Source organism: Echinops telfairi, unplaced genomic scaffold (genome assembly GCF_000313985.2).
Source record: "Echinops telfairi isolate 266 unplaced genomic scaffold, ASM31398v2 ScPeMD7_7461;HRSCAF=8499, whole genome shotgun sequence".
NCBI classification, from domain to species: Eukaryota; Metazoa; Chordata; class Mammalia; order Afrosoricida; family Tenrecidae; genus Echinops; species Echinops telfairi.
In genome coordinates this window covers 5,953,340-5,979,710 of record NW_022111361.1, presented here as the reverse complement: position 1 = coordinate 5,979,710, position 26,371 = coordinate 5,953,340, and the positions used below count along the sequence as shown (strand labels likewise).

The 26,371-nt window shown below is 37.7% G+C and overlaps 1 protein-coding gene across 1 annotated transcript in view; it reads right to left on the bottom strand.

The window, feature by feature from the left end:
* Positions 1-26,371, bottom strand: part of DNAJC1 (DnaJ heat shock protein family (Hsp40) member C1) — a 217,616-nt gene that overhangs the window by 100,585 nt on the left and 90,660 nt on the right. Inside the window, exon 8 of the mRNA XM_045300227.1 lies at positions 9,311-9,401. Within this exon, the coding sequence (XP_045156162.1) occupies positions 9,311-9,401 (91 nt within the window). The remainder of the gene's footprint in view (positions 1-9,310; positions 9,402-26,371) is intronic.

The following is a 26,371-nucleotide window of genomic DNA, read 5'->3' as shown; positions in this document are numbered from 1 at the left end:
TTACAAAGTCACATATTATATAATCCTCAAAAATCACATGATCCAATGAGTTAAAAAGATGGCAAAGAGATTAGAGCAGCAGTTCTCAATCCGTGGTTGTGTCCCCAATTCATAACAGTAGCAAAATTACAGTTATGAAGTAGCAACAGTTGTGAAGTACAGCAATAAAGTAGCAAAGTAATTTTATGGTTGGGGGGGGGGGTCACCACCACATGAGGAACTGTATTAAAGGGTCACGGCATTAGGAAGGTTGAGAACCACTGGATTAGAGGTTTCCAGACATAAGAGATGATGAGTGTGAAGGTAGGGGTGACTATGTAAGGGAAGCCAGTTGATTGGAGTGGTGGTTACATGAATATATACAAATGGTAACATAGCATAAAACTACAGACACACTTTATACTAATGTCTATTTTCTGGTTTTGATAATATCTTGTGATTACGTAAGATGTAACCAGTGGGGAAACTGGGAGATGGGTACAGGGAACCTTTGCAACTGCCTATGAATCTATAACTCTTTCTTTTTGTTTCGATTTGAAGACTATGCTAATGGATTTTGGGTTTTCACAATTTAAGCTATGATATCGTTCCCTCCTTTGGATATGGATTTTATCACTTGAATTACAATCCTTGAATCACACAGGCTTATATGCTTTTTCCATGTAAATTTAGTTGAAGCCTCATTTAGATGGCAGCTTGTTTGAAGATAAGCCTTTAAAGACCCCAGAATCTATTTGTTCTGATAGCCAGGGACCATCTGCTTTCTTCACCACACTTTGCTATAGCACCCATATCTTCAGTGATGTCTTCATGAGAGCGAGTATCAAGTAGGGCCGTATCATAAGAACTAATTGTTGTCAGGGTGCAGTGTAGCAATGATAAAACATAAAACTTTCCTCTAGTTCCTAAATGCTCCCCCTACCCCAACTATCATGATTCCAATTCTACCTTACAAATCTGGCTAGACCAGAGGATGTACACTGGTACAGACAGGAACTGGAAACACAGGGAGTCCAGGACAGATGATCCCCTGAGGACCAGTGGTGAGAGTGGCAATCCCAGGAGGGTGGAGGGAGGGTGGGGTAGAAAGAGGGAACCGATTACAGGGATCTACATATAACCTCCTCCCTGGGGAAAGGGCAACAGAGAAATGGGTGGAGATGTCGGACAGTGTAACATATGACAAAATAATAATTTATAAATTATCAAGGGTTTATGAAGGAGGGGGAAGCGGGAAGGGAAGGGGAAAAAATGAGAAGCTGACGCCATGGGCTTACCTGGAGAGTAAATGTTTTGAGAATGATGAGAGTAATGAATGTACAAATGTGCTTTACACAATTGATGTATGGATGGATTATGATAAGAGTTGTATGAGCCTCCAATAAAATGATTTAAAAAAAAAGAACGAATTGTTTTTAGACTGGGGCTATGATTAAGTGCAGGCCAAAGTCCATTCATATATATCATGAATCTATCATTATTTCACTGTAAAAAGTTAAATATAGAAAGCAATACAACTATTTTATTGTAGCAATTATAACAAAAGGAAAAAAACCTAATATTAGGTAAATAGGTCCTTGAGGCTTGGGATAAAATGTTCAGTAACAGCAGTAAACCTGGTTTCAAAAGTACCACATCTCATTATTTAGGTAGTCCCAGTTTATAACCTGTTTGAGTTAGGATGACCACACTTACAACCCTACTCTTTTTGTGTGTACATTTGGTTATTAGTGATATGTATTGCATATTACTGCATATGTACAATATTACAGCATGTAATTAGCTAATAGTATTCTCAGATGTTTACTCAGAGATGTTTAATTTTAATATTTATTGTTCAAAATATGGCCATGTACCTACCCATGAATTTGGTTCTCTAAACTAAAGCAAACCAGGGGTTTCTGTTGCTAAAAACCTGGCCCAAAATGTTGATTGCTTTGCTACAGAGGACTCAGGAAATGGAGAGTTGCTACTGCAAGATACAGGAGAGTAAAAAGAAAAGGGCCATACAGATAACATGCACTAATGTGCTGGCTAGAAATGTCACCCCTACTCCCAGGGAGAGTCCAGATGATCCAGAACCTTCCACAATTAATTATCACTGCAACTGAAAAGAATGCCAGCATTATCCATTGTTGCGGAACATTATTTTTTTTATATTTAAGGTTTATATGTATTAAAATATATCTCTAAGTTTATGTGTAATGTTTCCAAGCACCAAACAAATAAAGAGCAGACTCAAAATGTACTGATAATAAAAGGCAGTAATGAAAATGAATTTTTTTAAATGAAGCATTCAACTTATATCAGAGCCGACTCACATGGAATTGTTGGACTTGAGCTACATCCCAAGTCGGTGACTACCTGTACGTGATACAGCTCAGAAAGCAGGGTCAGTGATGACAAAAACACGAGTGAAGTAAGTCTGAGAGTTTGAATAGCAATGCTTAAGACAAGACGAGAGAAGGAACGAACAGTAGAGTACCTCAAAACTCCTTTGTAAAAAATTTATAGAGCATTTACCATATTCCTGGCACTGGAGTCATACCTATAAACAATGTTTACACCTATAACAAGTTAAAGCTAAAAAGCAAACAAAAACATAGATCTGTATGGGAACTTATAATATGGATTTTATTTAATATATAAATTTAATTAGGTACTCATATCTAAATGAATAGGTAAAACTTTTTTATTATTAAAAGATCATTTTATTGGGGGCTCTTGAAACTCTTATTACAATCCATACAGCAGCTATATCAGGCATGTTTGTACATATGTTGCCATCATTCTTTTCTAGATATTTACTTTCTATTAAGCCTTGGTGTCAGCTCCTCTTCCCCCCCCCCGCCCCCCCTTGTGACCCTTGATAGATTATAAATTATTATTATTTTCATATCTCACACCGACTGCTGTCTCTTTTCCCCCATGGTTTCTGTTGTTCTTTCCCCTGGAGGGTGTGTGTGTGTAGTTATGTGCCCATCATTGTGATCGGTTCGCCCTTCCTCTCCTCCTCTCCCCCTCCCCTACTCTTCCGGTATCGCTGTTCCCATTCCTGCTCCTGGGTTCTGTGTGCTGTGAGTTCCCATCTCTTGTCTAGACCTGTGTACATGCTCCGGGCTAGTCCAGAGTGAGAAGCAGCACTGTGAATAGGCAAAACTTTATAGTTGAATTTGACTATCTAACCTATAACCATAATTGCTTATATAACCAATTGGATAAAAAATGTGTTTGAACCATTTCAGTGGAAAACTAAGACTGTATTACATTTGAGCATACATAGTATCATGATTTGAAGTATTATGGGAACTGCAAATTTATAGTTAAGCTATATACTTTTTAAAATCTACACTTCCATTGTTGTTAAACAAATTTGGGGGGATGAGGACTCCTGTGTAAGAGCCCTGGAACCGCAGTAGCTAAGCATTGGGCAAGATCAGCAATCTGAAGCCATCAGCCACTCTGCGGGAGAAAGACGGGGCGTCCTACTGCAGCGTTACAGACTGGGAGAAGACTCAAGAGGAGCAGTTCTACCCTGCCCGCTAGGGTCCTTATGAGTTGGCACTGACTCGATCGCTCCCTTAGGTTCTATTATAAAGTTCACACGTAAGGCACAGTTTCTATGTTACCTTGTTTTCAAGCTTATTAGAGCTAGTGACTTAATTATACGTAGTACGTCTTTATCTAATTTATCGAGGATAGTATTCTCCCATCTATGAACACTCACTACCTGTATTACCATAGGCAAAATGTTAAAACCTACTTTGGCACTATGCCCCCACTAATTCCATTTTCCCTGCTTCCCCGACTCCTGAATCAGCTCATATATTTGCACGGCATCATCTTTCTTCATGAAGCTTAGTTTTCTAGAGAATCAGCCTTAAGAAAGGTGAATGCTTCCTGTCCAACAGAAAAGAATGCTCTGTGCCACACTGTTTCACTGAGTGCTTTCCCCTACTGTGACTCCTCACACCCCCTTACTCAGGTCCACCCTGCAGCACACAACACAAAAAAAGCCCCAAACTAATATTTCGAAATATGAGGGGGCTTTAAAAAGTTAATGGGACTAAAAGATAATGAAATTTATCCATGGAAAAAACTGAAGGCCCCCACCCTCTCAATGATCGTTTCTGAAACAAAAAGTTCTTGGCAAATAGGGTTTGATTATTTTGGCTTAGTCTCTCCCCTCCCCAACTTAAAAAAAAACCACATTTGAAAACAGTGCAGGCTGTAAAGGATAGAGAAATAGGTAAGGAAAATAATAAGTTTTACTTCTGTAGACCCCCTCCTCCCAATTTTTGCCTATTTAAGTTGTGACCTTTACGTTCAATTAACAATCAAATTCATTTTCTTCCATTTTTGATAAGGGAACAACACTCAGTTTTAGATCTTTATCCAACTTATTTAACTAAATAACAAAATTATTAAAAGGTTAATAACAAGTGGTAGAAAATTTCCAAGTAGATATCCACAAAGTTTATTACAAGGACTTCCGAGGAGGATATTTATTTGTAAGAAATTACCTTTCTCACAATGTTTCTTCCCCTCAAAAACACCTAACAAGACCACAAGGCCCTACCCAACATAGTTCTAGGGCAGCCCTCAGAGGGTGCTGCATAATCTCAGTAGAGAAGCAGATAGACATGAGAGCACATTAGCAATTAGGTCATGAAAAACAGGCAGCATAAAATAGCTACGGTTAATCTGCATGATATGCATTTACTCAATTAAGTAGATGGAAATGTTATTATGAACTCAGTATTCCAATGATGATCTTTAAAATTAAGAATGATAGGGACAAATAAAAAGCACACGGGGGGGATTCTGGGCCTTTATATATCAATTCTAAAGTATACAATGCAGAACATTGTAATGAAGTTAACAAAATTAATTAAAAGATTCTTTGCACGTAATCATTAGAGACTACATTTTAAAATACATGACAGTTTCTGACATATTAACAGTGAATGTGACTGTTCTTTAACACTTCTAATGTTGATATCAACACCTTTTCTAAATATACCACCCATCTTAAAAACAAAAGTGAAAGAAGTCTTATTACTCAGAGTCTGGTAGGAGTATTGTTTTTTAAATGCTTTCTGGTACTTACTATTCCGTTCTGGATTTCAATAACGCATAAGCTAGTGTTAGATTTTCAAACTTTAAAAAAAACTATTAACACTTAGGAAGAGTTTTCAGATACAGATTTAAAATTTAAAAATTTTTTTACATAATCTATTTTCCTAGAGAAATCAGCAAGAATGATGTAATCTGTATGAGCACTGCTGTCAAATTCTTAGGCAGAACAAAATCTTTTACTAATTTTGGGAAAATGGTCACAAATATCAGAAGGATTTTTTGTATTATGATAAATACTTTATGTTTAGCTCCTATTTTCAAAGGGAACTGGCACATACTTAATCCATTACTATTAGAAACTTTTAATACATATGCCCAATTATATCAATTAAGTAGTTTATTTAAAATGCATTAAAATGATAGGCTCTGGCTATAAAAGTGACTAAATATAGCATAGTTAATTTTGCCTATAGATCAGAGGTTCTCAACTTGTGGGTTGTGAGCCCTTTGGGGATCGAACGACCCTTTCACAGGGGTCGCCTGATTCATAACAGTAGCCAAATTACAGTTATGAAGTAGTAATGAAAATAATTTTATGGTTGGGGGATCACCACAACATGAGGAACTGTATTGAAGGGTCGTGGAATTAGGTTAGGTTGAGAACCACTGCTATAGATGTAAATTTGGGATTATTTTATTTCCCCCCTCTTATAAATGTTTTTTTTTTCTCCTTTTGGTTATTTTTCAAATGTTTAGAGTTTTATGTAATAACATTGTTAATTAAAAATAAAAATTATATTTTAGAGTTTCATTCTGTCATTAATTCATTTAAGATAATTAAAGTCATTTAAACATTGCCATAGCAGTTTCCTTTTTAATCTTATGTATAATATAAAAGTACTGACAATTCTCTAACCCATATCTGTCTAATCATCCTAAAATTTTCCCTCTTAGCAAGTCTGTTTCAAACAATTAAAAAGTTGGACTTCATTTTATTTTTGTCATTATTTAATATTCTTGAATCAATTTATGTGTTCCTTAGAATAGTATTTTATACAGGATAGGTGTTCAATTAATACTGATTAATTAATATTCATAGCATTATATTCATTCATGTATCCATCCATTCATCTACTATTGATCACTTTTTTTCTTTAATGTGATAGAATACTGTCACATGTTTTCGATGGTCTTAGGAACCGAGACACTGCTCCTCTATCTGTATCCAGGCGGGTCCACCCACATGCAGCTATGCCCACCTACGAGTACCCGGCGTGAAGACTGGTACCCATGTTACACCATGCTTCAAGACAACATTTCATTTATTTGTCATTAGAAATAAATATTTCACAATATGTAATGACATACTGTTTTTGTGATGAATCACTATGCTTTAATTATGTTCAATTTGTCACAATTAAAATACATCCTGCCTATCAGATATTTACATGATTTTTTAAAAAGCCACTATATTTGTGACAACTTAATACAGTAGCATAAGAAAACAAATACTGGGTATCAACTAGTTAACATAGTCCTTTGACAGATAAAGAAACTAAAATTCTCAGAGTCACATATTTAGGTAGTGACAATGTACTCTTTGTGAGTTTAGAAGGAACATAAGTTATCCTTCTGAAACATAACCTGGTGTGTCAAGGTAAAGAAAGAAAACTGGGGTTTTCATTATCTGAGGGAAATAAGCTAGAACTATTTTTTCCCATATAGTTAATGGGTGAAGCATCATAATTACATTAATATGAATTTGCTCCATTCCAATTTGATTTGGCTAAACCACTTCTACGGGCTACAGAATAGTTTTTACTGCTTACCCTCAAAAGCATGCAAGTTACTATGTGAAATTACGTTATGTCTGTGTACAGTCGCTCGTGCTCAGACTGACATGCAAATTGCATACTTTTCTGAGTCCAGGTACATGAAGAGGAATGAACACAAAACCAGAAATAATCATACTGGAAACTTTTAAAGACTAGAGATTTCATCTCCATTAAATCAGCCAATAACTAGTTATCGTGTACCCCCTATATGCTAGACCCTATTTAGAACCCTGGTCGCACTGTGGGTAGGCTTTGGACTGCTAACCGCAAGGCGGGCAGTTCAAACCTACAATTCACTTCCAAGGGAGAAAGGCGAGGAGGCTCTTTGCTCCTGTAAAGGTTTCAGAAACCCTATGTAGGGTAGTCAAAATAGACTTGAAGGAAGAGGGTATGGTTTGATTTTAGGTATATGTAAAAAGCTATTTACAGTACTTGGATAGACATAGTAGTGGACAGAACAGGAAGTTTCTACCTTCATGGAGTTTACATTCTATCTGGGGCATCCGATGGTAATAAAAATATAAATTTCAAATAAATGTTTAATTTGAATAAAAAGCTAACAAGAAAAACTGTATATGGGTGGGAAACTGTAGATATGGCAAAATTAGACACTGGACCAAAACCAGGGGGAAAGTCTACTTTCATAAGATGTTCAACTTTTTCAGTAATCAACACTGTCTTTTTTACCCCCTACTAGCTTTATTGGTATATAACTCACATATCACACAGATTAATAGCTCAATCCTCTTAATAAAAGTTGTGCAATCAGATATGACAAAATACCCATTTATAAACTATCAAGGGCACATGCGGGAGGGGGGAGCGGGGAGGGAGGGGAAAAATGAGGACCTAATGTCGGGGGTTTAAATGGAGAGAAAATGTTTTGAGAAACGATGTACAAATGCGCTTTACACAATTGATGTGTGTATGGATTGGGATAACAGTTGTATGAGCCCCTAATAAAATGTTAAAAAAGAAAAAAAAAAGTTGTGCAATCACCGCTGCAATCACTTTCAGAACATTGTCTTCTTTCTCTTACGCATTGTTTTAGCTTCCCATTCACCCCACCCCCACCCTCCTTTGCCATGCCTCGAGATAATTATTCATCTAAGTGTTTGTCTCTATAGATATACCTATCCTGGATATCAAGTATAGAGAGCATACAAAACAAACAAAAGCAACAAGAAACACAGAACAAAACGGAAAAACATCGAAAAGAAAATATAAAAAACTGAAACAACTTTAAAATCCGTCACAATGGAGATCACAAGATAAGGTATTACATTTTAACCTAACTATATCGCCAGAATTGACTTCACAATGTTCTCTGTTTGATAGCAAGGTTATTCAAATATCCAAATTCTATTAAAAAGGCTTAATGTATGTGGAGAACCTACAAATGGATTTTGGTCTTCCACTGTCATCTATAGCCTTCTGCAAGCCAGGTGGTCACAATTTAACCTATGAGATGTTCCTTTCTTTGTATTGGAATTTTATTATTTACAATCTTTGGAGCACAGAGGCTGGTGTGCTTCTTGCATGGGGACTTAGTTGGCACCTTACTTAGATGGCTGCTTATTTGAAGACAATCCTCTAAGACCCCAAACGCTATTCTTTCTGATAGCCGGACACCATCTGGTTTCTTCACTATGTTGTGTTACAGCACTCCTGTCTTCAGCAATCTCTTCAGGAGGGCGAGTATCAAGTAGGACCATATCATAAGAACTAACTGTTCTTAGACTATGGCTACAATGAAGAGTGAGCGCGAAATGCATTCATGTATCTATGGTTTACACATGTCTCTGATTCACTTCAGAGACATCATTATCATTTTATGATCAAGAACTTCATAAATCAGCCCATCAGCCATAAGGTAGTTCTACTGATAGTATCATTGAGTTAGCCAATATATATACTTGTGTCTTAAGTATTCAATGAAAGCCCCATTGCAACACAGTAATAATTTGTTTTAATAGTATATATAATACTATAAAGGAAAAATGCCATTTGAAAAAATAAACATGGATACCTTGAGTTTTCATTTACTACTACTATAATATATAGGAAGTTGGATAATCAATTGGTTAGGCTTATCAGTTACAGTTATAAGCCTGCAGCAGATTAGGACTTAAGTAGATTTTTGAGGCCCATTAGACTTGAGGAGCTATATGAGTCATGCTAATTTTATTCATCTTTCTGATACCACACTATGGAAGATTCAGTAATTAATAAGATGTTTTTCACATACAAAAAAATGAGCACAACTGACTCTGTCCAAAGAGTAGCAAAGAAGATATTGAAATTTTAATCACTGCTAACTTTAAGGGAAACTCCAAATTTAAACAAGTAGTTTTATGTGGTTGGGTTAGCACAGTGAGACAAAGTCTAAAACTCACTCTGAAGTGTTTCAAGCTCAGCTCTTGTCAATGCATCTTCTTTTTCCTTCAATTTTGTTTCTTTGTATTTAGCATAAAACTGCCCAGCATCCTTAAAGAAGAAGTTACAAATAAATTAATCAGTAGTTTGCTTTGACAGTATTTTCCATATAATTTGCTTTAAAATAGCATGCTCATTTTACAAATCGTGATTTTTTTATATTTATACTTTCTAATTTTTGATGAACAGAATAAATTCAAACACCTTTTTATGATTTTTCAATCAATCAGGGAACTGATTAAGGCCTCAAATTTGTTGAGTAAAAATTAAACTCTTTTCTTGCATTTCTTCCTGTTTTCTTCCTCTATATGATTTTTTTCAATATCTTAAGTGCTCTTACAGGGATATAAAACAGAAAAATGTGTTGCTGAATTGAATTATTTAGTATAGTAAATTAAATTATTGTGACCAACAAACTACTAATACCACCATCATATTAGTCATATACTCTAATAGATTCTCAAAATCACAGGTAAATAGTACCACCTTCAGTAAAATATATGCTAAAACATAAAACACAAAATCATATTTTAAAATTTTAATGACTAAAGTTCGACCCAGATAAATTCTAAGTCACTTCACAAAGAAATATATTGTTACAGGAAACAACTTCAGATCAAAAAGAGAATGTTCCTATCTGTACAAATTGGGGCAGCTATCAAGTTCTGATTTCCTCAAGGGCATGGATTTTAAATTAAGCTTTGACAAAATCCCTAGCATCTATCCAGGCATGAACTAGGTATTCAATACCCATTTGTTAAATTGATTTTAAAGTCTCTGGAAGGTTACTCTGAAGATTCACAATCTGATAATGAAGCATACATGCTTCCTTCTACAACCCTGAGACGCTTATCAAACAATTCTTATTTTGGAAGGTTAAAGGTTGAGGACACAAACAATTAGGCATCAAGACACAGTGACTAAGCGCTAAATGAGTGGAAACAGAGTGAAACAGGAAGACTGGGGAGGCACTGGGAGAAAGACGAGGCCTCGGGGAATCATGTGGATGCTCTGTCATGGCTCAAGTTTCACAGGTTTTACAGCAGTGCTTCTCAAAGTGAGCAATACCGCTCCTGGGAGGCACTGGGCCAGTCGAAGGGGACTACCAAACAGATACCTCCACCTTATCCTGGATTACAGGCTCATAGTACAGAAATGTTTAATTGTCAGGGGGCGCTGAGTAGTTTCTTCTTTTTCTTTCCCCTCTGGGAAGGAGATGGTAGGTCACATAAGTTCGGGAGCCGATGTTCTATAGAAAACTACGTATAGTTGCCAGACCACATGGGCTACACGTCATGCCTTTGCACATGCTTTGCCTTATAGCTAGAACAACCTAGCCTCTTTAGTCTTTGAAGACCCTATTCAAGTATCACCTCCTTTGAAAGTCTTTTGAACCTTCCCCAACAAAGCAAATCTATCCAATATGATAACATTGCTAACAGGGTTCCAGTTGATAACATGCACGGATTTATTCCAAACAAAATATGTGTCTGTGATCAGTGGATGCGTGCAGTCAAGTTCTCTGTCAGTCACTTGTCTTAGTACCCTTATGGTGCTTTCAAAAAGAAAGACTATATGTAGATATAGATTTAGAAATAGACATAAAGAGGATTTTCTTGTACTATGGGGGGGGGAAGATTTTTAGGTCAGGGGCTAATACCAAAATCTAACAAAATTCAAATCGTTATCTTCACAAATCACCGTGAAGCTTGGCAACAAGTTTATAGAATGTTGATCCACATAAAACAACAGTTTTTAGATGGATAACTTGTTTTAAGGGAGGCCAGGAAAACCTCAAAGATGAGTAAAGAGAGGAGACTATCAACTTCAATGAATGAAGAAACTGGCGGATGTCCAGAATATGGACAAAGAAGACCCTAGATTTACCACTGATGTGGCAGCTACTAAAGTTGAGATCATACATGGTTCAGCATTCCCATTTTAAGCAAGCTTTTGGCTCAATGAATGCCAAAAGGGTTGCAAAAAGATCTGCTAGCTCAAAGAGCCGTTTTCCATCAATCTTTTAACTATGAATTAAGCTAATGAAGGCAATTTTATGGGATGCATGATAAAGTGGACAGTCTTGGGTTGACCAATACAATCCAGAGAACAAGGTCTACTTGAAACGAGTGGCTTCAAAAGGAAATGCTAGGCCAGTCAAATTCTACATGGAAAGGTTAACTCAAAAGGTTACAATGACTGTTTGGGGGAATCCAATGGAGTAATCTTGATAGGTTTTCTTGAAAGGCATAGATGATCACATGGGCTTATTGTGAAGAAATTTTAAGAAAACTGAAAAATGCAACGGGATGAAAAAGTTTAGGAAAGTTGTGCAGAAGAAAACATTAGCATGTTCTCTATCATGATAATGCACCTGCTCACTCTTTGTGGGTAGGAAGGACTGTTCTATGAGACTATCATTAGACACCTTACCCCAGAATCAGGTATCAGGCATCATCAGAACAAAAAAACATATCATTGTGAACGAGGGGGAGTGCGGAGTGGAGCACCAAAGCCCATCTATAGGCAACTGGACATCCCCTTACAGAAGGGTCGCGGTGATTAGACGAGCCAGTCAGGGTGCAGTGTAGTAACGATGAAACACAACTTTTCTCTAGTTCTTGAATGCTTCCTCCCCCCGCCCCCCACACCTCCACTATCATGATCCCAATTCTACCTTACAAATCTGGCTAGACCAGGGGATGTACACTGGTACAGACAGGAACTTGAAACAGGGAATCCAGGGCAGATGATCCCTCCAGAACCAGTGGTGAGGGTGGCGATGCCGGGAGGGTAGAGGGAGGGTGGGGCCGAGAGGGGGAATTGATTACAAGGATCTACATATAACCTCCTCCCTGGGGGATGAAACACAGAAAAGTGGGTGAAGGGAGACGTCGGACAATGTAAGCTATGACAAAATAATAATTTATAAATTATCAAGGGTCCATGAGGGAGGAGAGAGCGGGAAGGGAGGGGGAAAATGATGAGCTGATTCCAGAGGCTTACGTGGAGAACAAATGTTTTGAGAATGATAAGGGCAGTGAATGTACAAATGTGCTTTACATAACTGATGTATGTATGGATTGCGGTAAGAGTTGTATGTGCCCCTAATAAAAATGACTAAAAAAAATCAACCTGACCCCAGGTTCCCCTACAGCCCTGGTCTTATACCTTCAGACTCCCTTTTTTCCCCTTCAAACTCAAACATTGAAAAGGAACCCAGTTTAAGTCCTTTGAGGCAGCCAAAGCTGTTGTTCTGACATGGTATAAACTGAAGAGCACCTGATTCTTTGGGGTTGTTATCAGATGCAGTCATGTCAGTTCCAACTCATAGCAACTCCATGTACACCAGCACAAACCACAGCCCTACTCCTTCATCATCCTACTCCATGTACACCAGCACAAACCACAGCCTTAGTCCTACATTATCCTACTCCATGTACACCAGTACAAACCACAGCCTTAGTCCTACATCATCCTACTCCATGTACACCAGCACAAACCAATCCTAGTCCTACATCCTCCTCCTCCATGTACACCAGCACAAACCAATCCTAGTCCTACATCATCCTACTCCATGTACACCAGCACAAACCACAGCCCTAGTCCTACATCATCCTACTCCATGTACACCAGCATAAACCACAGCCTTACTCCTACATCATCCTACTCCATGTATATATACCAGCACAAACCACAGCCCTAGTCCTACATCATCCTACTCCATGTACACCAGCACAAACCACAGCCTTAATCCTACATCATCCTCACAATTGCTGTTGTTCGAGTCCATTGTTGCAGCCACTATGCCAATTTGAGTTGAAGGTTTTCTTCTTTTTGCTGACCTTCTAGTTTACTAAGCATGACATCCTTTTTCAGGGACTGGTCTCTCCTGACAACATGTCCAAAATACATAAGACAAAGTCTTGCCATCCTCATTTCTAAGGAGCATTCTTCTTGTGGTAGCCAATGTTACTTTCAAATACTCTTTGCCAGCATTATACTTGAAATGCATCAATTCTTTTGCAGCCTTCCTCATTCAGTGTCCAACTTTCATATGTACATAAGACAATTAAAATGTATACCTTCATCCTCAACACTGTTTCTCATCCCCACTTTCAAGAGATTTGCCTAATGTAATAGGTTTGGTTGATTTCCTGACTGCTGCTTCCATGGGCAAATTGATTGTGTATTCAAGCAAAATGAAATCCTCGACATCCTCAATCTTTTTCCAATTTATCATGATGTTGTTTATTGGCTGGTTGTGCGGATTTTGGTCTTCTTTACATTGAGTTGCAATCCATACAGAAGGCTCCAATCTTTGATCTTCATCAGCAAGTGCTTCGGGTCTTCCTTGGTTGTATCATCTACATATCGCAGCTTATTTAAGAAGTCTCCATACAATCCTGTGTCACGTTCTTCATGTAGTCCACCATCTCAGATTTGCTCAGCATACACATTGAATAAGTATGGAAAAAGGCACGACCCTGATGCATACCCTGCCTGATTTTAAACCCTTGTTCCCTTTGCATGACTGCTCCTTTATTTCATGTGCAGATTCCTCAAAAGCACAATGACGTTTCTGGAGTTCCCATTCTTCTCAATGCTACCCATCATTTGTTATGGTCCACACAGTCAAATGCCTTTCATAATAAATAGTAATACACAAGTATACATCTTTCTAGTATTTTTCTGCTTTCAACCCAAATCCATTTGACATCAGCAATGATATCCCTGTACAGTTTAGAAGCTTAAACTCCTTATCAACGTAAACAAAGGTAAACATTTTTACTTGCGAAGAAGCTCTCTTAATTAATTAAAAAAAAATTCTTGAACAGCTCAAAGACATCAAGCAGTGAACAGTTTACAAAGCAGAAACACACCTCACTTCAAGAATGTATACCTTATGGGTGTTCTTAGTAGAATACTCATGTAACATGGATTTCTGCATAAGAAGCCACAGGTTATGTAATCTCCATGAGGACATGAAGTTGTTTTTAATTTTTTTAAATGCGTATATATTCAGGGCCTAGAAAAGTACTTGGTACATACTACTCTTTTAAGAGTCAAGCCCACCTAACAGTGTATAGTTTACTCACATTTCCTTGCCCTCTTGAGATTATCTGAGGGCGTGGAACTAGTTCTGACCAATGGGCTGAGGATGAAAATATCATATCTTTTCTAAAGCAAACAAAGTAAAGCTTCTGAAATTTTCTAGCTCTCTTTTCTTGCCAGAGTGATCAAGAAGGCTGAATGTTGCAGATGGGGGTAGCCACAAGATGGTGACACCTTCAATGTTATGAGTATCTAACGTGCTAGGGTGAGCAGAGGCCCTTTCTCCCACCAGCTAATGATGAACATGTAGCAAAAACTAGGAACAATTTCTAAGCCATTGAAGTGTCAAGGTTATCTGTACCTTAGCATGAACTATAAAGCAGACACCAGAAGCGAGCGAGCCCTTCTTCTAATCTAATTAGCAATCTTCAATGAAAAGCAAAGTCTAAACACTCCTTACTCCATTTAGATAGATGAAACATCGAAAGTCAGCTTACTAACTATAAGCATCTTTCTATAATCTTAATAATAATTAGGCTATCAGCCTGAACATACTACTGATAAGGATTATGAGTCCAGCTTTAGCAATATGGTTGTTAGAACACTTATTCTTTATTGGCTTTTATTTTTTATATTTGAATATTTCTTTTCATCTGCTTTAAGTTTCATTTCTACCATTAAATGGTGGTGCAACTCTGGAGAAATTGCTTCACCATTCCAGGTCTTACTAAAGAGAAAGCAAAAAAACAAAATTCACTGCCATCGAGTCAATTCTGATTTGTAGGAGTCCTGGTGGTGTAGTGTTTACGTGTTGGCCTGCTTGCCAAAAGGTCAGCAGTTATGGTAATTTTTTAGAGCAGTTATGGTAATTACATAATCTGGTGTCAACGTGAGACTATTAAGAGGGAAGGGGTGGAGTTTAGCCTGTCAATCAGGTCACAGCTGGTTGACCTCCTATGGAGGTGCTACAGAGATAAATAGCTCACTGGAGGTGGGATACATGCTCACTCCCTGCGAGACATTCCTGTGGACAAGCCACATGGAGCTACACTGATGGAGCCAGAGCCCTGGAGCTGGAGGAGCCACATCAAGACCCATGCTAGTGCTGAGATGCTTCTACTACCACGGGATTCACAAGACTTTCCACCCACTCGCCTGTGATCTGACTGGATTCAGCGTGATCGCATGGCTGCATGAGTCTAAAGAGAAATTTATGGACTTGTATCGACATATGTGGTAATATCAGACTTATGGACTTGATCTGGACTGGTATGGGATATTTTCTTAACGTACAATGGCTCTTTGATATAAAATTCTCTCTTGCACACAAGTGTCCATGAATTTGTTTCTCTAGTCCACCCGGACAAATACAGCAGTAAAAATAAGCTTCCTATCCCTTAGAAAATCTGTGTTTAACTTTGAGTGAAAGGGCAGGCAACTCGACTTGCTATAAATGCCTCCTGGCCTTTTAGAGACTCCCTCCACCTCAACCGCAGCTAAGTAGTTTTATTTGGTTTCAGACAGCTTCTCAACTAGCAGAAACAATGGGGCTAGAAAAGAAGGGTCTTGATTTTAAGAATGTGACCTCCAGGCTTAACAACAGTTGTAGTCCCCAAGGGAGAAACTTCACAGCAGAGATGATGCTTCCACTTAAACATAGGCTTATAAAGTAGTATAGCAGTCCCTTTAATCTCTGAGGTATTTTTTAAAAGGTTAAAACAGTACACTGAGAAGAATCCTCTCTTGTCTGAACCACCAATCCTAGGCAACCTATAATTTCTGATAGGGATGGGAACATTCATTCTAGAAATATCTTGCCATAATTTTTAGCTAACTGTATTCATTTACGTTCTGGTTGGTTGTGAGAATAGTTAAGACTGGGGATTAATGCTGTGAAAATTTTCCATCTTTAAGCAATGTACATCTAAACAAATTCTATGTTAGTTATTTTAAAAAATGTGAATGGTGAATGCCCAGAAAATCAAGCATAAACTACCAACCAAATAAATTCTGCAACTTTAGCATTCACCTAAAAAAGAAAGTAGAGGAATATGAACTAGTTAGTAAAGAAAACTAAAATCCACACAACTGTACCAATAGACAATATCATGATAAAGGGAGAAAAGATTGAAGTTGTCACAGACTTAATTTTATTTGTATCCATAGCCAACACCAATAATCAAGGAATCAAAAGACGTATTACACTGGGCAAATTTGCTGCACAGACCTCTTCAAAGTACTGAAGAGCAGTGCGTCACTTTGAGGACTGAGGTGCACCTGATCCAAGCCATGGCATTTTCAACTTCCTCATGTGCATGTAAATGCCGGACAATGAATCAGGAAGACTGCAGAAGAATGACTGCAAGTGAAGTATGGTACTGGCCAAGAATAGTGAATGTACCATGAATAGCCAGAAAAACAAATCTGTCTTGTAAGAAGTACATCCAGGATGCGCCTTAGAAGCGAAGATGTTGAGATTTTATGTATTTTGGACTTGTTATCAGGAGAGATCAGTCCCCCCAAAAAGGACATCAAGCTGAGTAGAACAGAAGGTCAGTGAAAAAGAGAAAGCCCATCACAGAGGGGTTGGCCTAGTGGCTAAAACAACAGGGTCAAACATAACGACTAGTGAGAGGATGGCACAGGACTGGGCAGTGTTTCCTTCTGTTGTGCAGTGTTGCCATGAGTTGGAACCTACTCGACAACACCTCACAACAGCAGCAGCAACAACAGGACTGAGACTAGTCATAACCTAGGATGACCTGAATTTACTGGTTTTCTTTCAGAAATTGATAGTTGTAACAATTTAAATTATTATGGGCCCAAATATCTGAAGCTCCAACACAAAGAGACAAAGACGAAAACAAGCAATGTTGTAAGAATTACACTAAAACTATACACAATAATTCTTTTTTTTTTCTTCACAATAATTCTTTAATCGATTGTTTGTTTTCTCGTGGCTACAGAACAAATTATCAGATTTTAAATATCCAGCACAGGTATTTAGGAGATTACAAAAATTCCACAGCATTATAGGATGAACACAGCCAACAATAGATGGCTGGTTTAGTCACACTCCAAATGAGGATGTATTCCCTTCAAAACTATTATGAGAACAGAAGCAAGCTGGCAAAATGTCAAAGCTTTGCTGGGGTTTTATTTACTTCTATTGGAACCATTATATTCTAGCCTGAAGCTATGTATAGACCCCTCTCTGCATCTAGTCCAAGCCCTTAAAAAAAAAAAGTTTTATGGGCACATAATCCACATAGCATACAATAGTTCAATCATATCAAAAAGAGTTGTGAAGTCATTACCACAATCGATTTTAGAACACTTTCTTCTTTCTTGTACTCCTTGTTATCAGCTCCCCATATCCCCTAAACCTTCCCTGCCATCCCCCTAAGAAACCATTAATTCCTTTACTTCTCTATGGAATCGCCCATCCTGGATTTCATATACCCCAAAACAACAACAACAAAAGAGAAACAAAAAGCTAACAATCACAAAACAATCACAAAATCTCAATCGAAAAGAAAGCATAAAATATTAAATACTAGAACAACTTTGAAACGGGTCAAAAGGGAGAGCAAATTATAAAGAATTAAATTTTAACCTAACCACATCTACCATCCTGCACTTTCCAATGAATTCTGTATGCTAGCAAGCCTATTCACCTCTCTGGTCTATGGTCAAGGGGATTCACCAGAGAGTCCAAGCACCCCCCCTACTCCCCCCAAGCCTTTTGTATCCTAATTCACATTCCATGTGTCCTGCATGATCCCACTTACTTTCTGAGCTACATTTTTAAAACTTTATTTACTTTATAAATAAAATAGAACGTTAAGTTCTATATTTTACTTTCTCCATTTCTCTATGCATATACTAACTACTCTTTCAACTACTTATCAATTCACACTCTCCATATTTTTCATTAGTTTCTTTTTTGAAAATTTTACTGCCTATGTGTATATATGTATTGTATAGAGTATGCATTTTTCTAAGCATAGTAGTATCCATGTATCTTCATCCCAGGACACTTGCACATTTAGCAAATATTTGATATCCATTTAACATTATCAACTATTTAAAATGTATCAAGTGTAAGAGTTTTTAGTTATTTGACCTCACTTTTCAAATCAACTAATTCTCATAATTCTCCCAATATCTTTTTCTTTTTAAAATCATTTTATTGGGGGCTAGTACAATTCTTATCACAATCCATACATCCATCACATTTGTACATATGTTGTCATCATCATTCTCAAAACATTTGCTTTCTACTTGAACCCTTGGTATCAGACTCATTTTTCCCCTCCCTCCCCCATGAACACTTGATAATTTATAAATTATTATTATTTTGTCATATCTTAAACCATCCGACGTCTCCTTCTCTGCTGTCCATCCCTCAGGGAGGAGGTTATATGTAGATCCTTGTAATCTGTTCCCCCTTTCTCTCTCACCTTCCCTCCACCCTCCCGGTATCGCCATTCTCACCACTCGGCCTGAGGGGTCTATTTGTCCTGGATTCCGTGTCTCCAGTTCCTATCTGTACCAGTGTACATCCTCAGGTACAGCCGGAATAAATACCCAGCCTGTCCCGACTCGATTGCTGAGAACAAAGTGGGTGCATAAGCAAAAGTGGTGAAGAAAGCGGCTATCAAAAGATATAGCATCTGGGGTCTCAAAGACTTGAAGATAAACAGGTGGCCATCTAGCTAAGAAACAACAAAGCCCACATGGAAGAAGCACGCCAACCTACCCCTACACGATTGCTGAAGACAAAGCGGGTGTATAAGTAAATGCGGTGAAGAAAGCTCACAGTGCCCGGCTGTCAAAATATATAGAATCTGGGGTCCTATAGGCTGGAAGATACACAAGGGCCCATCTAACTCAGAAACAATAAAGCCCACATGGAAGAAGCACACCAGCCTGTGAGATCATAAGGCGTGGAAGGGATCAGGTATCAGGTGTCAAAGAAAAGACAAAAAAAAAAAATCATAGTATTGTGAGTGAGGGGGGGTGCGGAGTGGGACCCAATGCCCATCTGTGGGAAATTGGATACCCCCAATATCTTTTTCAAAGCAAAATTCTAGAGTAAATAAGGACCATGTCAAAAATCAAGGAGAGCTATCTTATCAAACAGCTACTTCTACCTCTATCTTACCTGACATTATCTGAGGATAGAATTGTGTTGAGTATTTTCTACCCATTTAAGTCATCATGTATTTTAACTCTCCTGGTCCTCAAAATATAGATATATCTTTGACAAATATGCATGATGAAAATACTTTGCTGTTGTTATTAACTGTATTTTTGTCTAAATATCCTTGATAGGTTGAACATATTAGACTGATCTGACAGAATATGAATTCTAAGTGGATTGGGTACATTCAGAATTTGGAGACATGGAATATAATCTGATAGTAATGATCTGGTTTTATCTTAAAAAACAAACAAACAAGGGCATTTGTGTAATGTGATCCTCAGATCTTTTTCAGCCTTAAGATGGGATGATTATATGGAAAGTATGGTCCTTACAAAATTATCTTTGCACACTACCTAGTACACACAAAGTGGGCACTTAACTGGTATGTGTCTATTCATCTTTCAAGACTCAGTTTAAGTGGCTCCTCTTGTTAGTTTTCCTTGGTCAATCTAATAAAGTGTTCTAAGCATCTTCAGAAGTCATTGTTTACACTTCATGTGTGGCTTATATACTACACTGCATCCCAATTATTTTAATTCATGTGTTATAACCTGTACCTGACTAGGAACTTCAAAAGGTACATTCATCTCTATAGTCCCTTACACTGATTACATGTTTAAATAAATTTTTGCTGAACTTATTAAACTTTATTCTAAACATATGAGCAGAGGAAGCTTTACACCTCCAGTTCTGATAGAACTATTGCTATCTGTAAGAACCTGGTGGCGTGATGGCTAAGGATTTGACTGCTAACTGAAATGTCGGCAGTTTGAACCCATCAGCTGCTCTGAAGAAGAAAGATGGCGCAGTGTGTTGGACCACATTAATAGAGAAACACATTCAGAGACACTCATACAAGAAGGCACCCCCCAAAAACCCCGGAATTGTGCTGGGTGGAGCGGAGCTTTCTTAGTATGCATTTCTCTCACTAGGCGAGCATTGAGCAACTCGCTCTGAGTTAGTGGACCCAGTGGAGTTGTCTGGGAAGGTTTTCTCTGAACACAGTGAATTTTTCTTAAAAGAAGTTTTGCTCAAACCTCATTTTCTTGTGATGGCGATTTAAGAGAATAGTGTGCGACTGTGAAATTTTGTTTCCTGCTCTGGAAAAATGCCACAGAAACTGTTGTGATGTTGAACACAGCTTACAAGGACAGCACTATTGGAAAAACTCAAGTGTATGAGTGGTTTTCTTGTTTCAAAAGAGGTGAAATGTCAACTAATGACAAACCTCGTTCGGGATGGCCATCAACTTCGCAAATAGATGACAATGTTAACTCAGAGTGCGTTTGGAGTTTGTTCTACCAGGTCAGACTGTTAATAAAGCTTTCAAATTTACAGGTTCTGAAAAGATTGCATAACAGTATATGACCAAAAAAGGCCTCATTTGTGGCAGATGGGGGACTGGTTTTTGCCACCACGACAATGCACCTGCTCATGCAGCCATCTCAGTGCACCAGTTTTTGGCAAAAAACAGCACACCTGACCCACCTGACCTCATTCTGCGACTTCTTTTTGTTTCTGTGAATGAAGAGGGACATAAAAGGACAGCAGTTTGACAACACAGAAGAGGGGGAGAAAAACGAGGGAGGTGCTGCCAGCCATCCAAACAGCTGAGTTTGAAAAATGTTTCCAAGAATGGAATAGCAGCTTTGAAAAATGTATCAAGTGTAATTTGACAAATGTATTAAGTATACTTTGAAGGTGATATGGTTGTTTTGTAAAAACAAAAATTAAGTACATAGCTTTGAAAAATAAAATTCTTTGTTTTTGGAGGTACTCCCTTGTATATGCATAAGAAAGAGCTTTATATCAAAGAGTAATTGTATATTAAGAGAATATCCCAGCCCAGTCCAGATCAAGTCCATAAGTCCAATATTAGCCCATAAAACTGATACTAGTCCATAATCACTCTTCAGACTCACGCAGTCACATGCAATGATGCATAATGTAAGAAGATCACAGGCCAGTGGGTGTAGAGTCTTATGAATCCAACGGCAGTGGATGCATCTCCACTCCAGGACTCTAGCTGCCATCAGCATGGCTCCATGTGGCTTGTTAACAGGAATGCAAAGCAGAGAGAGTGTGGTCCCGCCTCCAGGGAGGAAAAGAGGAAGTTCCCAGAATCCTCATGAGAAGGCCACAGACATAAGGAAGCATCATTAGGCTGTGACCTGATTGACAGGCTAGACTCCACCCCTTCACTCTATATATCAAGTTGACGTGAGATTATGTAACTACCATAGGCAGTCTGCTTCCCCCAAAGATTTGTATCCTTGGAAATCCCCTGGATTTCCTTCTACAGTATTTTATAGTGTTGCTCTAAGTCAGAATCAACTAAGTGTCAGCGCATTTGGTTTTGATTTAATTTTATTTATAATTTACTACAGGAGATAGAAAATATTTTGGATAGGTTAGTAGGCAATAAATAGTTTTCTTAAGGATCTTAATTGCTAAGTATTAAATAGTGAACTTGGGACCATTTCCTCAATCTTAGTGGATAACCATAACCGATAATCTGTAGCTAAATTCTCATAAGGCATAATATGTTTTGTTAGGTGTCCAACCACAGAGACCTTATGCACAACAGAACGAAATCCTCGCTGGCCATGTCCATCCTCAACTATTCCTGTGCGGCTCAATGTCAGGATGTCAATGCATCTCCTTGAGGTTCTTCCTCTTTTGCCCTATCCTTCTACTTTACCACATAAAATAAAAGGACATAAAATTAGCTTTTCTGGTGTTCCCTAACAAAATAATGTAATGGATAGTAGGTGGGCCTTTTCACCCACAAATGGTAATAGTGCACGTATTTTTTTTTTATTGGTAAACATACAACTTTTCGAAACTGTTGAATAGTAGCAGTTAAGGATAGATTTTACTGTCTGTTTTTTTTCTTCAGTCTGCAGTGACTTTTGTATTAATTCCTCATCTATCAATAGTGAGATGTGCGTATATGCATCTTATTTAGAACACTGGTGCTTTTGTGACAGTTATATATGGTCTTCTTAAATAAGACACTGAATACAGAAATATTTTTCATAAGCTGAAATTAGATTCTTTGTTTTGTTGTTGTTGTGAGGTGCCATCAAGTTGGTTTTGACCCATAGCGACCCTATGTATAACAGAAGAAAATACTCCCTGGTCGATCCTCTTAACTGTTGCTATGTTTGAACCCACTGTTGCAGCCACTGTATCAATCGATCTTGCTGAGGGCCTTCCTCTTTTTCACCGCCCCTCTACTTTACCAAACATGATGGATGTCCTTCTCCAGGGACTGGTCTCTCCTGACAGCATGTCCAAAGTACATGAGACAGATTCTTGCCAGTCTTGCTCTAAGGAGCACTCTACCTGTACTTCTTTCAAGACATATTTGTTTGTTTTCTTGGCAGTCCATGTTACTTTCAATATTCTTTACCAGCAATACAATTCAAATGCATCGATTCTTCTTTGGTCTTCCTTATTCAATGTTCAGCTTTCATGTGCATATGATGTCACTGAAAATGCCAAGGCTTGGGTCAGGCACACCTTATCCTCAAGGTAAACACCCTTCCTTTTCAATACTCTACAGAGGTCTTTTACAGCAAAATTTCCCAATAAAATGCTACATTTGATCTCTTAACTGCTCTTCCATGAGCACTGATTGTGGATCCGAGCAAGGCAATATCCTTCACAACTTCAATCTTTTCTGTGTCATGATGTTACCCATCGGTCCAGTTGTGAGGATTTTGGTCTTCTTTACAGTAAGTTGTCATCCATACTGAAGACTGCAATCCTTGATCTTCATCAGAAAGTACTTCTCACTTTCAGCAACCCAGGTTGTATCATCCACATCCCGCAGGTTGTTAACAAGCCTTCCTCCAATCCTGATGCCACCTTCTTAATATAAGTCAGCTTCTTGGATGATTTGCTCAGCATATAGATTGAATAAGTATAGTTAGAAGATACAATCCTGACACAAACAATTTTAAACCATGCAGAAGTTCCGAGTTCTGGTTCTGTATGAACACACTAAAGTGTTTAGGAATTCCCATTCCTCTCAAGGTAATCCATAATTTGTTATGATCCAGACAGTCGAAAGCCTTGGCATAGTAAATAAAACACAAGTAAATATCTTTCTGGTATTCTCTGCTTTCAGTCAAGATCCAGCTGACATCAGCAATGACAAACTTTGTTGCAAGTCCTCTTCTGAATCTAGCCTGAACCTCTGGCAGCTCACTGCCACTGTTGTTGGAAGACTTTCAGCAAAATTTTACTTGCATGTGATATTGGTGCTACTGTTCTGTGATTTGAACATTCTGTTAGGCCATCTTTCTTTTGAATGGGTACAATTAGGATCTCTTCCAGTCAATTGGCCAAGTAGCCAAATTCCTTCCAAATCTTCTAGTATAGATGAGTGAGTTCTTCTAGTGCTTCATTAGCTGGTTGAACACTTCAATTGGTATTCCACCAATTCCTGCAACCCTGTTTTTGGCTAATGCTTTGAGTGCAGCTTGAACTTCTTTCCCTTAGTACTATGGTTCTTGCGCATATACTACCTCCTGAAACGATGGAATGTCAATGAGTTCTTTTTGGTAGATTGACTCTCTGTATTCTTTCCATCTTCTTTTGATGCTTCCTGCCTGATTCAATATTTTTCCTGTAGAGAATCTTTCAATATTGCAACTGGAGGCTTGAATTTTTCCCCAATTCCTTCAGTTTAAGATATGCTGAGTGTGTTCTTTTCAAGTCTTTGCACATATCATGATAATACTTGCCTTTGTCTTCTTGAGCTGCGCTTTGAAATTTTCTATTCGCCGATTTGGCTCATTTCTTCCCTTTGCTTGAGCTACTCTATGATGAAGAGCAGGTTTCAGTCTTTTCTGATCCTTCACCTTAAGAGTATTAAAATCTAAGGAGCCCTCTCAAGCCTAATAGCTGCATCTACTTCATACAAGAGGCTGGCCTTGCCGAGCATGCAGCCGGGCTGGATGGGAGATATAACAGCCCCAGTATCAGAACTGTACACATGTCTAGGTGCAAGGAGAGATGGCCATGGAGACTGGGCAGGCGGCAGGTAAGGGGCTGGAAGTGCAGCTGCAGATGGCAGCCTGTACCTCTGAATGAAGCCGAGAGAGGGCTAAGGAAGAGAGTTTGTGGGAATTGGGATGTGCCCTAGAGCCCCATGCTTCATTAACTCTGGAGGCCTGGGGTCTTTAAAACCATTAGGGTGAAGTAATACACAAAAAGAGAGCTGCTTTCTCTTAAAAAATAGCAACAAAAACACCATATGGGGCCACAACCATACTCAAAAATGCCCATCAGATGTTACCCAAATGGGTATTAAGCCACACAGAACATTTGCTTTATAAAGGAAAAGTATTTTATTTTATTCTTAGAGAGCAATTTTAAAAAGAGGTAAGTAAAATAAAACTTAAAAATTCATTTTATAAAATTTGACTTAAAAAGTCCTATTCTTAGCACCTCAAATATGAAAGACACCAGGAACCCTCAAGTCAGTAAAACTTTCAAAAACCAGAACCAAAGCAAACAAACAAACAAACCTGGCTCAAGCAGTTTAAGAAAAATACAATTTAAAGAACATAAAGAGTTTTGGGTATAGTTTACAAATTTATTATGAGGCAAAATAATCACTTAACATATTCCATCTAGATAAACACAGGTAGATCATGTAGAATAATAAACACTAAATCTAAGGTATCATAATATATTGATCCTATTTTCACATCAGCCTGTAATGCTAATGTGCAAAAGTGTCAACTTTACAAAATAAACTTTACTTCAAAGTACTCATTCAGATTATAAAGAAGCAATTAATATTGACATTCTACGTAATATACTATTCATACTGCCTTATGAGTATACTTGTTAAGTTGTCTATATCATTATACTTATTGCACAAATTCTAAAGCTGACAAGAAATAACCACTTATAACAAAATCCACCCTAAAAATACTTTTCTACCACATCATTTCATAAACATATGACTATAATGAGTATACTTTCCCTCTGTCTCATTACGTTTTGCAGACACAGCATTGTGGGTTTTTAATTCACATATACATGTTAAGTAACTTAAAAACATAAGCTATTGAATTACTCAACGATTTCAATCTTTATCTATTAACTGTAAAGAAAATACAAGACTCTATAAGCAATAACTATGAAAGTTAACAATTTTGATGGAAGAATTGGTAAGTAATTTCTCAAAGGTCAAAGAGAGCACATTAATGATTTTCCTTCAAATATAAATTTTTCACCATGACAAAACAGAGCAACAACAAAACCCACCCTCATACAGGGTTTCTTAGACTATACATTTTTCAGGAGCAAACTGCCTCTTCTTTGCTCCTGGTGGTTTTGAACTGTCAATCTTTAAATTAGCAGTCCAATGCCTTACCCAAAAGTACTTCCTTAAAGGATTAGGAAAAACAGCTCTCAATGTATGGTAAAAAATGGTAGAACTTGGTAAAAGGTATCTGCCTCTATATAAACATTTATTTTCTGAAATAAGGCATTTCTCCTCAAAATTATAATCTCAAAGAAATTCATGTTTTATACCACTACAAGCTAAACACACATATATATATAAAACATTTCCTTTAAATATGTTTGTGAGTTGGGATTTTTAAATTTCTAACCAGGTACAGTAATTAAAATAATCAAAACCATAATAAAATATAATTTGATGTGCTAATTGTACAAAACTTAGGATAATCTGCCATATAAATGATACATTCCCACACTTAGTTGTTGATCA